Source organism: Cucumis sativus, chromosome 5, assembly GCF_000004075.3.
Source record: "Cucumis sativus cultivar 9930 chromosome 5, Cucumber_9930_V3, whole genome shotgun sequence".
Lineage (NCBI taxonomy): Eukaryota > Viridiplantae > Streptophyta > Magnoliopsida > Cucurbitales > Cucurbitaceae > Cucumis > Cucumis sativus.
In genome coordinates this window covers 9,181,967-9,197,239 of record NC_026659.2, presented here as the reverse complement: position 1 = coordinate 9,197,239, position 15,273 = coordinate 9,181,967, and the positions used below count along the sequence as shown (strand labels likewise).

Genomic DNA, 15,273 nt, shown 5'->3' with positions numbered 1-15,273 from the left:
GGAGAAAACCGACATACCATTGGACGACCAGAGGAGACGACCTACCTTGATGGGGAGATGGCTGGAGCTCGTGCTCATAACGCGTTGTGAAAATAGGGCACAACCAAAATACAAAAACCAAGAAAATATAATATTAAAATAATATAATATATAATATATAATATAAATTAATTAATTAAGAAATTAAGAAAACCAATAAAATAATTAAGTAATTTAAAATGTCAAATTTCTCCACTTTCTCCAATTTCTTTGGATTTTTCTCCAATGTTGTTCATACTTACAAACCCACTAAATGCCACTATTTATAGGCAGTTTGGCAAGCAAGAGGTGGATTACATGGCCACTAAAGGTGAGTTTCTTATAGACAAGTGGAATGAGTGTTGGATGGTTGAGATAGAAAGACATATGGCTATATGGTCACTAAGTACACTAACGAGCATCTACATTATTATATTAATATTTATAATAGTTTCTTATTCCTAGGGTTCAAGATTCAATTATAAATATTTGAATTATTTAAAATTTAATTAGTATACATTATTATTAAAATCCATTAAATGAGAAACTAAAATTAAAAAGTGTAAATTGATCAAAATTTATGCTAAGTTAAAAACAAAAAATAAAATTGAAGTATTTTAATATAGATGAAACTAAAAATTTAAAGGAACAAATCGAACAAATCCGGAAACTTTTTCAAATAAAAACTAAGGTAACTATAATTGACGACGATTGAAGGAATAATAATTAAGAATATAACAATATTTTAAAAGAATTGCAAATATAGCAAAACTATCGTTAATAGACTTCTATCGTTGATAGACTCGTATGATCTATTAGTGATAGATCAATATTTACAACATAGTCTATCGGTGATAGACTTGTATCATTGATAGAATTTGACAAATTTTGTTATATTTTTAATTTTTTAAAAATATTGCTATATAATTATATAATTAAATCTAATGGGGAAAAGTATACTAAAAAATGTAAAAATAGAAATGTACTTTTCCTTTTTCTTATTCAGTAACCTGAAAACATTGGAAATGGGTGTAGAAACCAAGAGCACATTGGCAATGAACTATTAAAAACAACAGATGAATAATCCAATAATAATAATAATAATAATAATAAAAAAAAAGTCTATCTGTCCAGCCAATCAAAGAAATTATTATATCTATTTGCCCGCATGCACGTCCATTCCAACCAATACCGCGTTGAACTTTTCTAAACCACAAACCAAAACACACCAACACTAAAATAGGCAATTTCCCTCAGCAACATTCCACAAACTTCCCATAAAGATTAAAACAAAAGAGCCTTCCTGGTAGCTGCGCCGCCATTGCTGTCGTCCTCGGAGAATGAAGCTATGGCGAAAGGCTGCCGGAGCAATCAAAGACCGAAATAGCATTTGGCTGGCCAGCCTTTCCCGCCGCACGTCCTATCGCCATCCCGATCTCGAGAAAGCAATCATCCGAGCCACGAGCCATGACGGTGCTAAAATCGACTACACCAACGCCCGCCGGGTCTTCGAATGGATTCGTACCTCTCCGGTCTACCTCAAGCCTCTCGCATGGGGCCTCTCATCTCGAATGGAAAAAACTCAAAGTTGGGTAGTTGCCCTAAAGGGGCTTATGCTCATCCATGGAGTTTTTTGTTGTCAAATACCATCCGTGCAGCGGATTGGACGGCTGCCATTTGATCTCTCAGGTTTCAAAGATGGTCATTCGAGTGCATCAAAGACTTGGGGTTATGATGCATTTGTGAGAAGCTATTATGCATATTTAGATCAGAAGTCAGCGTTTATGTCTTCTGAGGCTAAGAATTTGAAGAAAGCATTGAAGCCAACTTTGTTGGAAGAGTTGATTAAGCTTCAAAGTTGGCAGTCTATGTTGGATATGTTGCTTCAAGTTCGACCATTGGATGAGAACATGAAGGTGTGTTAACCTATATACCTCTCTAGCTCCTCTCGGTTTCCATTGTTGATTTCAACAATTTACTTCATATTAACTTTGTTAAATTACATAAATCATTTTAAATCCGACAAGTATTATGAAAAGGAAATAGAGTTAACATATCGTTTTAAGTTTGTACTTGTTCTATATACGTTTACATTAAATTTTGAAATAATATTCACATATATTATATATTTTTTAAGAAAATTATAATTATTCTGTATTCAATTTTTTTATAAAAGTCAAAATTAATTTTAGGAACTAAATTTAAGATTTCTAATCTATAGAATGACAAATTTGATATCTTAAAGTAGTGAAACGAAAATTGAGCAAAACCAAAATGGTATATTAACCAAGAAAATATTAGATGATTTTCTTACTAAGGAAAAACGCCAATCATTCAAATGCATTACCTTCTTTTTTACTAATTAAATTAACGAGTTTAAAGTTTTTTTTATAGCTCTCATATTGAACTTAAGGTCAAGTAAGTCGGACTAAATTAAAACTTTTAAATTAGTTAGTATTGGTAAATTCAACACTTAATATGAACACTTTTGTTTGATATCATGTTCTACCAACCAAATTATGATGGCTTTAATATCTTTGTGGTTCATATTCCAACAGGTTGATTTAGTTTTGGAAGCCATGAACAATCTCATCGTAGAAGTCTTCGACGTTTACAGCCGAATTTGCAGCGGAATAGCTCAAGCTCTGTTGAAAATTTATGCATCACCAGCGAAAACCGAAGCGTCGATGGCACTTCGTGTTGTCCAAAAAGCAGCAACCCAAGTTGAAGATTTGTCTCAATATCTTGAGGTATGTAGAGAAATGGGTGTTTTGAATGCATCTCAATGCCCAAAGTTGGAGAACATCCCAAAAGAAGATATTAAAGAGCTTGAGCAAATCATCAATGGAAGTGCTAATAATTATAATAATGATGATGATGATGGGAAAAGAGAAAATTGTGAGGATTTTGGAGAAGAGGAAATTAATGAAGAAATAATAATGAGTGAAATTAGAAAGAAAGGGTCAAATAATAAAAGGGTTCTGAAGACTGTGATTACAGACAAATGGGAGATATTTGATGGAGATTGTTCATCAAGAACTACTTTACCAAATCAACACCATTTTCCAAATTATTATTCTTCACATTTGAGTGTTGTTTCCTTACCAAATCATAAACAAGATTTACCTGATTTGATCACTTTCTAGGGATCGTTCAATATATATATGTATATATATCAGGTATTTGATTAAATTCATTTTATTGTGAGTACATAAATTGATTATTTTTTCTTCTTATTTTTTTAGATACCCAGAAAAGAAGGAACTAAGTTAATTATTTGTGTACTTGCTCTCTTTCTTTAATCCATATTTATATATTAATTAATATATAATCTTCCAATATGTTGAATGAATATAATCTTCCAATATGTTGAATGAATATCATTTTTCTTTTGTATGGTTTATTAGTTTTGCTTCATGAATGAGAATTAAGTGCAGGAAAAGATAAGTATGCATGGCTATGGGGATATATATATACACAAACTTTATTATAATTTTTTTAATCTTTTGAGTACTATGAGATGATGATCTACTTAGTATAATTCACTTGTTAATATGATTAATGAATAATTTAGATGTGTGGAACTTAACACATGATTAAATGAATGAGAAGACTCCATCATATTTGAAAATTTAACCCAAAATTTAGATTTGTGAAATGTGATACGAGTTAATAATTCAATCAAATTGTCTTATCTCATCGTGAAAGAAGGGCTTTCCTGCCATTGTTGTGTTACATTGTGCAGAGGGAGGCTTTATATCAAACTTTGTCTTACATCTTGTCAAGAGAGGTATATTTTAGATATACAAGATGGAGAATCTCCTCCAACGTTGATCTTAATTTGGCGTTAGTAGAAAACATTGCTGTCAGTGCCAACCTAAACCACATCAATAAAAAGTATTATATATCCATATTTTAACATAAATGATCAACCAAACAATATCTATATCTATATGTGGTACACAAAGAGTACTTATTTTGCTTCACATTGTAGAGATATATAATTGTTTATTTCAATGCTAAAAAATATGCGTCGGGGACAATGGCGTTGAGGAGAAACATTTTTTTCCCGTACATCATATTACCTATTGTGATGGCATAAGTTGGGGTAATCAAATGCATGTAATTCATTCAGAAAAATGATTGAAAGCCAAGAAATGGCCTACAAGGGTGAAGAAGCACTACAAGAAAAGTAGTCTCTAAGACGACAGTTATTTTCTGTCGTGAATAAAATCCGTGACAATTATTTACAGTCATAGAAGCGGGAGTCATGGAAAGTCATTCCATGATAGTTTTTGAAAACGGTCGCAATACGTTTTTTCATGACAGAAAATAAATGTCGTTAATTACTATTTTATGACAACAAATAACTGTCATATTTTATATCATGACAACAAATAACTGTTATCATTTGCGTATTAACGACAATTTAAAAATGTCGTAAATTCGTTTATTATGACATTTTTTAAATGTCAAGGATATATCAATCGTGACAGTTTTTTAGAAATTAAATGTCATTGTTTTGTTATTGACGACATTTTTTTTCTGTCCAATATAATACAATCGTGATAGTTTTTCTTATAAAAAAGTGTCATTGTTTTAATATTGACAACAATTATAAAGTGTAACGAATCCATATATTATGACATTTATTTTCTGTTGCAAATTCTTCAATTACTATCGTTTTTCCCTGTTCTCCTTGTCGCTCCGCCATTACACGAACTATTTTTTGTATCTTTTATGACACCAAATAACTATCGCAGAAAGTAAAATCCGAAAAAATCTATCTTTTTCCGCTAAAAACGCGGTTTTTAGCTTTTGTGACCGTTTTTTCTTTTCTCCTTTCAATTTGGGATGTATACAACTATCATAGTAGGTAGTTTTTCTTGTAGTGAAGATCAGAAAAATCTAAAGGGCAAATAAGGCCAAAATGTTGGCCTTTGTTTCTAATTTGATTTTAGGCCCAATCCAAGTGGTAGACAGCTTAATGGTTAAAGCTTGTGATGGCAGCCGTACACGTGTATGAAGGTAAGGATTTTCCTTTATTCCTACACATTAAGAAAGAAAAGAAAAACAAAGAAAGAAAGGAAAAATGAAATGAATTTACCTTTTCTTTCTTTGTTTTCTTTCTTCTTCGTTTTCTTTGTTCTCTACCCTTACAAACCTTAAAATTTTCTTTATGGTGTGGTTTGGTTTTAATGGAGTAGATCACACGCACACCACGAATGAAGATGAAAGAGAGGAAGAAGGAGACTACAAAATTTATGTGGTTCGACCAAAGGAAGTCTACATCCACGAGAAGGATCTCTTTCCTTGATGTTTGAAGATAAGTACAATCGTTTTGCTTTCCTTTTTCTTTTTTCTATATCTACTTGTAAAAGTGAGTGTATGTAAAAACTTGATCAATTTTTTAATATACCTTTATATTTATGGGTGTTTACAAAGACAAGAAAATTAGCAGAAAACTGAAAACTAATGTTGTTAGAATTAAGTTTCTACAAATCTCCACATTGAGTCCAACTTGTAATAGTTTCAGAGGTCCTTCTAACCGTCTGACATTTTTTCTTCATCCTTTTTCTGGAGCTTCAACTTTGAAACGGGCTTGGTGAGCATGTCAGCAGCTTTTTCAAAGGTATGAACCTTTAGAAGTTCTATTTCTCCTACTTCAGTTTTTTCTCGAATGAAATAGAATTTTGTATCTATGTGTTTTGTTATGCTGTGGTATTGTGGGTTTTTGGATAGGTGAATGGTACTTTGGTTGTTGATATTTGATTCAAAAGTCCTTCATCAGTCTTTTAAGCCACAATCCTTCTTTTACTGTTTCGTATAGAGTTATGCATTCTGCTTCTGTGGTTGAGAGAGCAATAATAGATTGTACGTTTGCTTCCAAATTGATTAGATTAGGACCATAGAGAAAAACATATTCGGTTAGGCTTCTTCTCTTGTCACTGTCACCAACATAAAGTCAGAATCCACATAGCCAAACAATTCTAGGTCTAATTCTATGACCTTTTGGTAGATTAATTTGGCACACATAGACCAAATTAGATATCTTAATATCCATCTAGTTGCTTTTCAATGTCTTTTTACAGGATTAACCATGTATCTACTAACTAGGCTTACTGAATAGGATAAGTCAGGTCTTGTAGAGATCATTAAGTACATTAGACTTCTCAATGCTTGGTTGTAAGGCACATTCTCCATTTGTTGTTTGAATTCAATGTCTGTATCACTAGAAGAGTTTGCAGCTGATCGTTTAAAGTGTTGTGCAATAGAGATAGTTACTGGTCTAGCATTAGTGAGGTTAAACCTCCTGATTACCTTCTCACACTAGGTTGATTGACTGATGCTTAATATAGATTGGTCTCTATCTCTAGTGATGTCAATCCTTAGGATCTTCCTTGATTCTCCTAAGTCTTTCATATCAAATTCTTTACTTAAAAGTTTTTTGACATTAACTAAATCTTCTTTAGAGCTTCCGACAAGGAGTATATCATCAACATAAAGTAACGAATAGACCTTTTCCTTATAGGTTGTTGAGTTTATATAGCCACACATATCATATGACCTTCTTTAAAAACCTAAACTAGCTATAAAATCATCAAATTTCTATACCAACACTTAGGTGATTGCTTCAGCCTATAGATTGACTTCTTTAGCAAGTAATAAAGATCTTTCTTACCTTGAACCTTAAAACCTTTGGGTTGAACCATGTAAATAGTTTCATCTAGATATCCATGACGGAAGGCTGTCTTGACATCAAGTTGGTCCAACTCAAGGTTTTTTTGAGCAACTAAGGATAGAAGAAGTCTAATAGAAGTCTGTTTAATAATAGAAGAGAAAATTTCAGAATAGTATACCTTCTCTTTGAGTAAAACCCTTTGCTACCAGCCTTGCCTTGTACCTAGGTTGTGAGCCTTTTATAATTCCCTCTTTGAGTTTATAAATTCACTTACCTGCTATTGATTTGCATCCTTTAGGTAAAGGAGCTTGAGTTTAGGTATCAATCACATTTAGTGAATCTATTTCTTCATCCATAACTTCAATCCACTATCTAGTATCACTACCATTTACAGCTTCCTCAAAGGAACTTGGTTCATGATCATTAGGAGCTACAGTAGCATTTAGAACAAAATTCATATAGCTACAACATATCTGGCTGGAAGAACAATTACTCTTCTTTGTCTATCCCTTGCTAGGGAGTATTGACTCAAGTCAGGTTGTTCTTCAACTATTTCAGTTAGTTCTCCACTTGTGTTCTCTGCTAGTTTTTCTTTAGTAGCAAAAGTTCCCTCTGTAGATTGAGCATTATTTCCAGTATTCTCCACCTCAAAATGAGTAAGGTTTTTGGCACTAGGATTTTCTTGTTTTTGTGGCATTAGGATTTTCTTCAAGATTACCTTTTCCTTGCATAAAGATATCATTTTCTCTGAAATGAACATCCCTATTAATTATAAACTTCTTGCCAGTGGGGTGCCACATCTTGAAACCCCTTTACCCCTTCTGTGAAGCCAACAAATATGCATTTAGTAACATTTGCTTTTAGTTTCCCTAGGTTGTGATGGACATACCCTACACATCCAAACACCTTAAGATCATTTAGATTTGGAGGGTGTTTGGTCCATTTCTCCTCAGATGTTAAGAACCCTAAAATGGTACGAGGGCTTCTATTTAGTGTGTACAGTGCATAGGCAGCAGCTTCATCCCAAAATTTTTCTTCTAGGATAGCATCTGATAGTATGCATCTTACTCTTTCCATGATTGTTCTGTTGATTCTTTCTGCCACCCCATTTTTTTGAGGTGTGTATCTGACTTTTTTATGTCTTGTGATACCATTTTTTCTACAAAAAATATTGAAAATCTCTCCACAAAACCCCAAACCATTGTCAGTTTCAAGGTACTTAATTTCTTTATCAGTTTGTTGTTCTATCATTAGTTTCCATTCTTTAAATATTTTAAAAACTTGATCTTTTGTTTTTAGAAAATAAATCCAACTTCTTTAAGAAAAATCATTAGTAAAGGATAAGATGTACCTTGAGCCACTTTGGCTTGGAGTTGAGGCTGGACCCCATAGATCCTAATAGATGTAGTCTAGGATTCCTTTAGTTGTGTGTTGTGCTTTGGTGAAGCTTTATTTCCTTGCTTTTCCTGGAACACAGTGTTCACAGAAAGACAAGACTACTTATTTCTTGAGGTAGAATGCCTTGCTTGGATAAAGCCTCAAGCCCTTTTTGGCTGATGTGAGATAGTCTTTTATGCCAAAGGTCAGGCTCATTTAGATTTAGAGCAAAAACAACATTAGCTTCTTCTAACATTTCGACCCCTTTAATTATAAAAAAAAATCATTTACCTTTTCTCCAACCAATACTACTCTAGAGTCCATGAAAACCTAAAAAACTTCACGTTTTCCTTTGTATTCACTCCCTAAAAGTCTAGCATTCCTAGGAAAATTAGATTTCTTTTAAGGTGGGGAACATGTTTAACATTTCTAAGAAGCTTCATAGTCCCATATTTTAATTTCACGGTGATTGATCCAATTTCAGCAAAGTCGAAGGCCTTATTATTCTCCATAAAAATAGAATTTTCGTTGGTTTCTTTATATATGTTGAACCAAGCTCTAAAAGGTGTCGTAAGGTAGGTGCATCCGAAATTTAGAACTCAATCATGTTTACCGAAGGGGGTAGCATGATTGGTTTGGTCTTCAGTAGATGCCAAAGCATCAATATAGGTATATGAACTTTCTACTATAGAGGCTTCAGGTTGCTTTTCGTTTGAATCTTTTTATTTCTTTTGATTCTTTTCCTTAATGAAAAACCAATCTTGGATTAGATGCCCCCTTCTTCTTGCAATATTTACATTTCTTTTTCTGTTTTGCTTTCTTTTCCTCATTTGAAAAAGATTTGCTGCTGTTTTTCCACTGATTAGCTTGACATTTGCCTTTGACAAATACATTATCTCCATTGTGATGCTCTTTTTGTGATGATTGGATTTCTAATTCTCTAGTTCGAGGGCTGAAATAATAGCATCTGTTTTAACTGAGTCTCTACCATTTTTAAGTGCATTTTTCACCTCTTTGTAAGCTTGGGGTAGAGAATTTAAGAGAACATAGGCTTCATTTTGAGTTTGTCTTCAAGACTTTTAAAATCTGAAACTATTTTTTTAAACTCATCTATATTGTTTCTCAAGGTTTTTGAAGGATCCATCTTGTATGTAAAGAATTTCTCTCTTAGATACATTTTATTAGGGATATCTTTAGTGGCATATAAACTTTCTAATTTCTTCCAAATTTTATATGTTGTCTCTTCTTCTAATACTTGTCTTATAACACTGTCACTGAGATTTAGGATTAGTGTACCATAAGCATTTAACTACATTTCTTCTCTTTGTGATGTTGTGAGAGTTGTTGGAAGTTCTGAAGAATCTAAAAGGGCTTTATGAGCCTTTTGTTAACCTAGCAAAGCTTTGATTTTTTTTTCGTTTATAAAGCAAAATCTCTCTTTCCATCGAACTTCTCGATTTCTATCCTTGCCACTGCCATTTTTCAGGTTTTTTTTTTTGTTTTTAATTCTCCAATATTCAGTTTCTTGAAAATCAAGATTTGCTCTGGTTCCAATTTTGTTGGGCTTGTTTCTAATTTGATTTTAGGCTGCTCAAGTGCTAGACAACTTGTTGTGTAAAGCTTGGAGGAGAAGATGCAACGTCTCTTGTGATGGCAGTTGTACACGTGTATGAAGGTAAGGATTTCCCTTTATTCATGCACGTTAAGAAAGAAAAGAAAAACAAGGAAAGAAAGGGAAAATGAAATGAATTTACCATTTCTTTCCTCTTCGTTTTCTTTGTTCTCTTCCTTTACAAACCCTAAAGTTTTCTTTATGGTGTGGTTTGGTTTTAATGGAGTAAATCATACGCACCACGAATGAAGATGAAGGAGAAGAAGAAGGAGACTACAAGATTTACGTGGTTGGCCAAAGGAAGTCTACATCCACGAGAAGGATCTCTTTCCTCGATGTTTGAAGATAAGTACAATAGTTTTGCTTTTCTTTTTCTTTTATCTATATCTACTTGTAAAAGTGAGTGTATGTAAAAACTTGATTAATTTTTTAATACATCTTTATATTTATAGGTATTACAAGGACAAGAAAATTAACAAAAAACTGAAAAACTAATGTTGTTGGAATTAAGTTTCTACAAATCTCCACATTGAATCCAACTTGTAATAGTTTTAGAGATCCTTCTAGGCGTCTAACCTTTTTTTCTATATTTGTCTTTCGTTATTCCCTTTCTGAATGAGTCACTCATCAATGGTTGTCGCTCTGTAAGATCCTTAGTCAGTTTTTACTCCAATTAAAGTTCTCTCTTTTCGAGGGGAAGTTATGTTTTAGTGAGTAGAGTGGAACTACCCAAACTGTCTCATTCGATTGGGATGCGTCGTCTCTTTTGTCTCTATCACAACAATCAAAATGAGACACAACAACCAGACTCAAGGGGATGAACCACTCCCAAGTCAATCATTTGAGAAAACAAGTCAAAAGTCTCCATTGGAAAAGAGCAAATTAAGCAACTTTCTATAGGCTAGAATTAGGGTTAAATAGTAACTTTTATGCTTATGACATAAGAGCCAAATTTCGTTGATTTGGAAGGTTGTGGTTAATTTCATTTAAGCACCAATAAAGGATCCTTTGATACAATTCTTTCAAGATAAGGGTAGCAAAGATTTTTCATCGTAAAAACATGTTTTCAATTATCACTTAATTATCTGTCAAATAGCTTGAAGACTTAATTAATGTTGTGAAACGTGGTCCATGGTTAAAAAACAAAGACCTATTAACTAATATAGCCTAAATATAGATTTGTATTTACAAGTTGGACCAAATATTACAATATTTTTCACAAAAGTCCTAATAGGCTACAAATTGACATAAATATTGAACTCGAATGCCAAAACTTCCCATCTCTAAAGAAAATAAGAAAAGTAAACAAACACACATATAAGAAATTTACACAAATATTGAACGGTTTTATTTTCAAATTTGATCGAAAACTTTTCTTCTTCAAGCAACTTCCAAAAACTAGTCTTATTTCTTCGAAAAGCAACCGACAAACTATCTTGTTCCGTCTTTTGTGTAAGAAAACTTGGGTTTTGGCGAAGAGGAGGCTTAGGTAAGAAAAGTTTCGACTGTTGCACACCGTTTTGGTAAGTAATGTTTGATTATATTAAGTACTTGTTAGGGTATATTCTGTATATTTCAATTAGTGTGTGCAGAAAGTAGGGTTTCGTCGAAATTCTTCAAAAATTAGGGTTTATTCTTGGAAGCTTTCTTTCATTCAAAATTCTTCACAAAATTCAATTAGTGTGTGCAAAAATTAGGGTTTCGTCGCAAGCAGCCGAGTGCAAAATTCATATTTCGGTCGTCGAATACTGTTTTAATAACTGTATATTCTGTATATTTCACAAAAATTATTGTAAAACTGCTTTCTAACTTCAGTTGGTGTGTGCAGAAATTAGGGTTTCATCTCAAGCAAACGAGAATAAATTTCATATTTCGACCGTCGAATACGTTTTAGTAAGAAATGTGTGATGTGCACTAAAATAGTTAGGGTATATTGAATATATTAAAGTATATTATGTATTTTAAATAATCATTTTGATGGAGTTGATGTGACTTAATTACAATAGAGGCAGCTTTTGGTGCTGACATGCTTAAAAGATTAGATTTTTCGCTTAAATCTGCCTATAAAAAGGAACTTCATCCTTACAAAGAAGGAAGCAACATGTGAATGGATCGTCATCCATACACCTGAAGAGGTGGGTAGAGTCCTAGAGAGTTGGTGGCAAGGAATAGACTTTCCACCTTCTATAAAGCACTTCTCCATCTACTTCGATCGATGTGTAGAGTGAAAGCTTGTAGTCTGAGAGAAGAAGATCTCATCCTTCATCTCCCCGTAACTTATAATTTCATCTCTATTCTTTTCCGTTTTTGTATTTCTTTACATTGTATTTGTTCATATTGTATAGTGGTCGAAGACCTACATTCTTTAATACAATGTATTCTTACACCTTTTTTATCCATCCATGTCTTTACTGTTCACCTGTCCTTATGTTATTTGTGGTTTAGGATCTATAATAGATTCTTGATAGGAAGCTCTGCTTATAATTCTTATTGTGTTAATTGAGCTATTTTATCATCACTTGACCAGTGTATATCACTAACTACCATAGAAGGTAAGTAACAAGGATATGGTTAACATGAACAAGGAGGAGTTTGGAGAAAACCTCCACTTTGGCGAGATAACTTCCATTATTTGTGTCCCGATAAGAGAACAAGTGTGGGCATTAGGCGTCAAAAGGTTATTGACCTTAAACGTGAAGCTCATAACTCTTATAAGTAAACTCTTCTTGATATACCTTGTTTAGATTGGCTTAGTCATTTAAATCCTAAAAGGAGACAAAGTTTGGCATTTAAAGACTCTGATAGGAGCTCACCTTAATCATAAGCTAGTTAAGTAAGTCATTTGCATCAAGGCTTTCATCTATCTTATTTGCCTGGTAGCACTAGACATTCCTTTACCGCCCCTTCCTTAATACAAGTTAGTTCATTCTTACACTCCTTTCTCACGACCACCTTCATTAAATTATCTTTACAACGTTCTCTAGTTTACATAGTAGATATAGGTTAAATTTACGCCCTTCCATTATGTATAGTTACTCTTTTATACCGCCTAATGGATAAGTAGACTCTAAAACTAAGCTTTGATATCAATTTTCTGTGTTCGCTCTTAGATCATCCAGGAAAACCTATTGTTTTGGCTACACTTGGATAAGTAGTAGAAAAACTGGTACGCAACGAGGAGTTATAAGTACATGATGAAGAGTTCTTTACCGAGCATTTTGTATGCATGATCTTGATCAATGACGCATCATGTAGAATGAGACATCAACATAGGCAACAACACTATTTTCGAAGTCTCTAAATCTTTGTTGTTTAGAAGTAGATGTGCATGTGCGGCATTACATTTTACCTCCTCTCTAAGTTCGTGGAGTTAACCAACCAACTGTTTAGTGGGATTGACTTCACAACAGTAGTAACATATCAAACAACAAGCAAGTTTCCTCTATGTTTCATCAGATATGCTATGTTATATTTCTGATATGCAATGTTAGTGTTAACAATTCTGGGATTATATTTATGTATTCTTGATTTTAAAGTTCATGTGCTTATATACCAAAAAATAGTTGCGATGTTGGTACTATACATTAGGCATCGGTTATTTAATGATAAGGATATGTTTATATGCAGTTGCAGGTATGGTTCTTAGAAGCGAAAGAGTACTTGGATCAAGTTCTAGGCCAAGAAAGTCAAACAAAGATGATCCTATTTTGATAGATGATGCAGAGGTGAAATATATAGGTTGTTATGTGCATCATTAAAACTTGATAACCATATATACTATGTATTATATGACATTCTCTAATACACTAATGTTATATATCATATAGGATGAACATGATATAAAGGAAGAGTATTACAACTCAAATTTTGAAGAGGCGTATAATGACTGCCCCAATAACTACTCTTCTCTAGCCGTCGTGTTTCTAGGAGATGAAGATTATAACAAAACAAATCCACATGGAACACAAATCGTACTTTACAAAGACAAAAATGAGGTAAAAACATATTAACAACTATTCTAATTTATACATTATTAAGATGTTTAGTTTAATCAATTGTAGTTTTATATTGAGAAAGAAGATCAAATTATCACAATAAACCACGTGGTATATATGCTAATTATAATTTTATATCAACTTATTTTGAATATCAATGAACGACTAGCAAAAATTGAGGGACATAATGATGGGACCTAATAATTAAAGTTATGGGACCTTTTGTTTAATGACATTGACCTTTGGCGATGATGCATCAACTAGTTTTTTATCTTGATCTCTTGAAGATCGAACAAACACAATGTTTGAACAGTCTTGGTTTGATCCTTGTTTAGAGAACCCCAATCCCTTCTCATTAACTTCTATCTTTCCAGCTTTTAAAATATTATCCAGATCTTGTGTATTAGGACTAAGCATCCTGACCGACTTGGTTAAAGCCTCGAAGTCAAAGTGTACTTCTTTCAATTCCATTTTCATAGTATAAGTCATTGGTAACACGCGATGATTATCTTCAAATAAGACATGAATCCCATTCTTCTGATGTTTCAGTACAACCTGATCTTCTTCCCATTTCATGAATATCTTATCAATACTCATGTTAAAGGCTTCCTACTTCACCCACCAGTATTATTAATATTACTCTCTTGAGAGTTAAGGCTCCCTTCAATCATATTCACTTCTTTCACAGTGCACCCAAGCAGGGCCTTGCTATCTTCTTCTCTATCACTGTCAACAGTCGACTCATCATTTGATAAAGTTACTGTTAGGCTCTTCTTCTTCCTTTTTAGGAAATTAGGACACTTGGTTTCGTAATGCGCAAAACCCTCACACTCCCGATACTTAAAACTCTGGTCAATTCTTGGAGATCAATTACTATTAATATTTTTGTCATTATCTCTTTGTTTGATTGAAGCATAAGACGCAGAGGAGAAAGAGCTTGCAATGCTACGAACTCAATTATACTGTCCTCCAAAGTTACCTGAATGTTTATTAAACAGAACGAACAACATTTGAAACATGTTCGGTTAAAAGAGCTATGGAGTTAGCTAAAATGTCATAATTGAGATGCTCTTCGTTATGTTGAATGTTTTCATCACTCACAAAGTGCAAGGCCACTTTCTTATCTCTTTTACTATCATTGCCGCCTGGGGTAAGTTCAAATGTTCTTAAAGAATCGAACAGTTCATCCAATTTCAAAAAAGCAATATTATTTGTCGCTTCAATGGCTGTAACTTTCATGTTAAAATGTGGTGGGGTAGGGACCGCAACATCTTCTCAATCCGTTTTATTTCAGAAATCTTCTCTCCAAATGCAAACTATTCATTTGCACCATTCAAAACTCGTACATTGCACTCTATTGTCGTTTCATCCTCTATCATTTCAAGAGATTCAAAATTGGATGTTAAAATTTGAAGACGTGACATCTTTACCTTAGACATTCTCTCATAGGCAATAACTTTCAAAATACCCTAGGCCTCATTAGCTGAGGTACATGTATTAATCAATTTGAAGACATTATGGTCTACACCATTGAAAAATGCGTTTAGTGCACGAGAATTTCTCAAAGAGACTTCGTCCTCTACACTTGA

At 33.2% G+C, this 15,273-nt stretch overlaps 1 protein-coding gene and 1 long non-coding RNA gene across 3 annotated transcripts; both read left to right on the top strand.

Moving 5' to 3' along the window:
* The first annotated feature begins 1,280 nt into the window (after nucleotides 1-1,280).
* LOC101214877 (putative clathrin assembly protein At1g25240) lies at nucleotides 1,281-3,302 on the top strand. The gene is made up of 2 exons (XM_011656779.2): nucleotides 1,281-1,934; nucleotides 2,577-3,302. Exons 1-2 carry the CDS (start codon nucleotides 1,359-1,361, stop codon nucleotides 3,162-3,164), a joined length of 1,164 nt encoding a protein of 387 aa, XP_011655081.1. The 5' UTR covers nucleotides 1,281-1,358; the 3' UTR covers nucleotides 3,165-3,302.
* Nucleotides 3,303-5,119: 1,817 nt separating this feature from the next.
* LOC116403793 lies at nucleotides 5,120-14,895 on the top strand. Of its 2 annotated transcripts, none has more exons than XR_004216628.1 (5): nucleotides 5,120-5,650; nucleotides 9,664-9,752; nucleotides 9,916-13,414; nucleotides 13,517-13,684; nucleotides 14,598-14,895. It is a non-coding gene; the product is annotated as an uncharacterized LOC116403793 (long non-coding RNA). The 2 variants fall into 2 exon arrangements; XR_004216629.1 differs by having other exon boundaries at nucleotides 9,916-13,427.
* Nucleotides 14,896-15,273: the final 378 nt, after the last annotated feature.

Excerpts from the sequence above, each read along its gene's own strand:
- LOC101214877 (XM_011656779.2), top strand. The coding sequence starts at position 1,359 with ATGAAGCTATGGCGAAAGGCTGCCGGAGCAATCAAAGACCGAAATAGC. Across the intron at positions 1,935-2,576 it reads CATTGGATGAGAACATGAAG|GTTGATTTAGTTTTGGAAGC; the intron begins GTGTGTTAACCT and ends ATATTCCAACAG.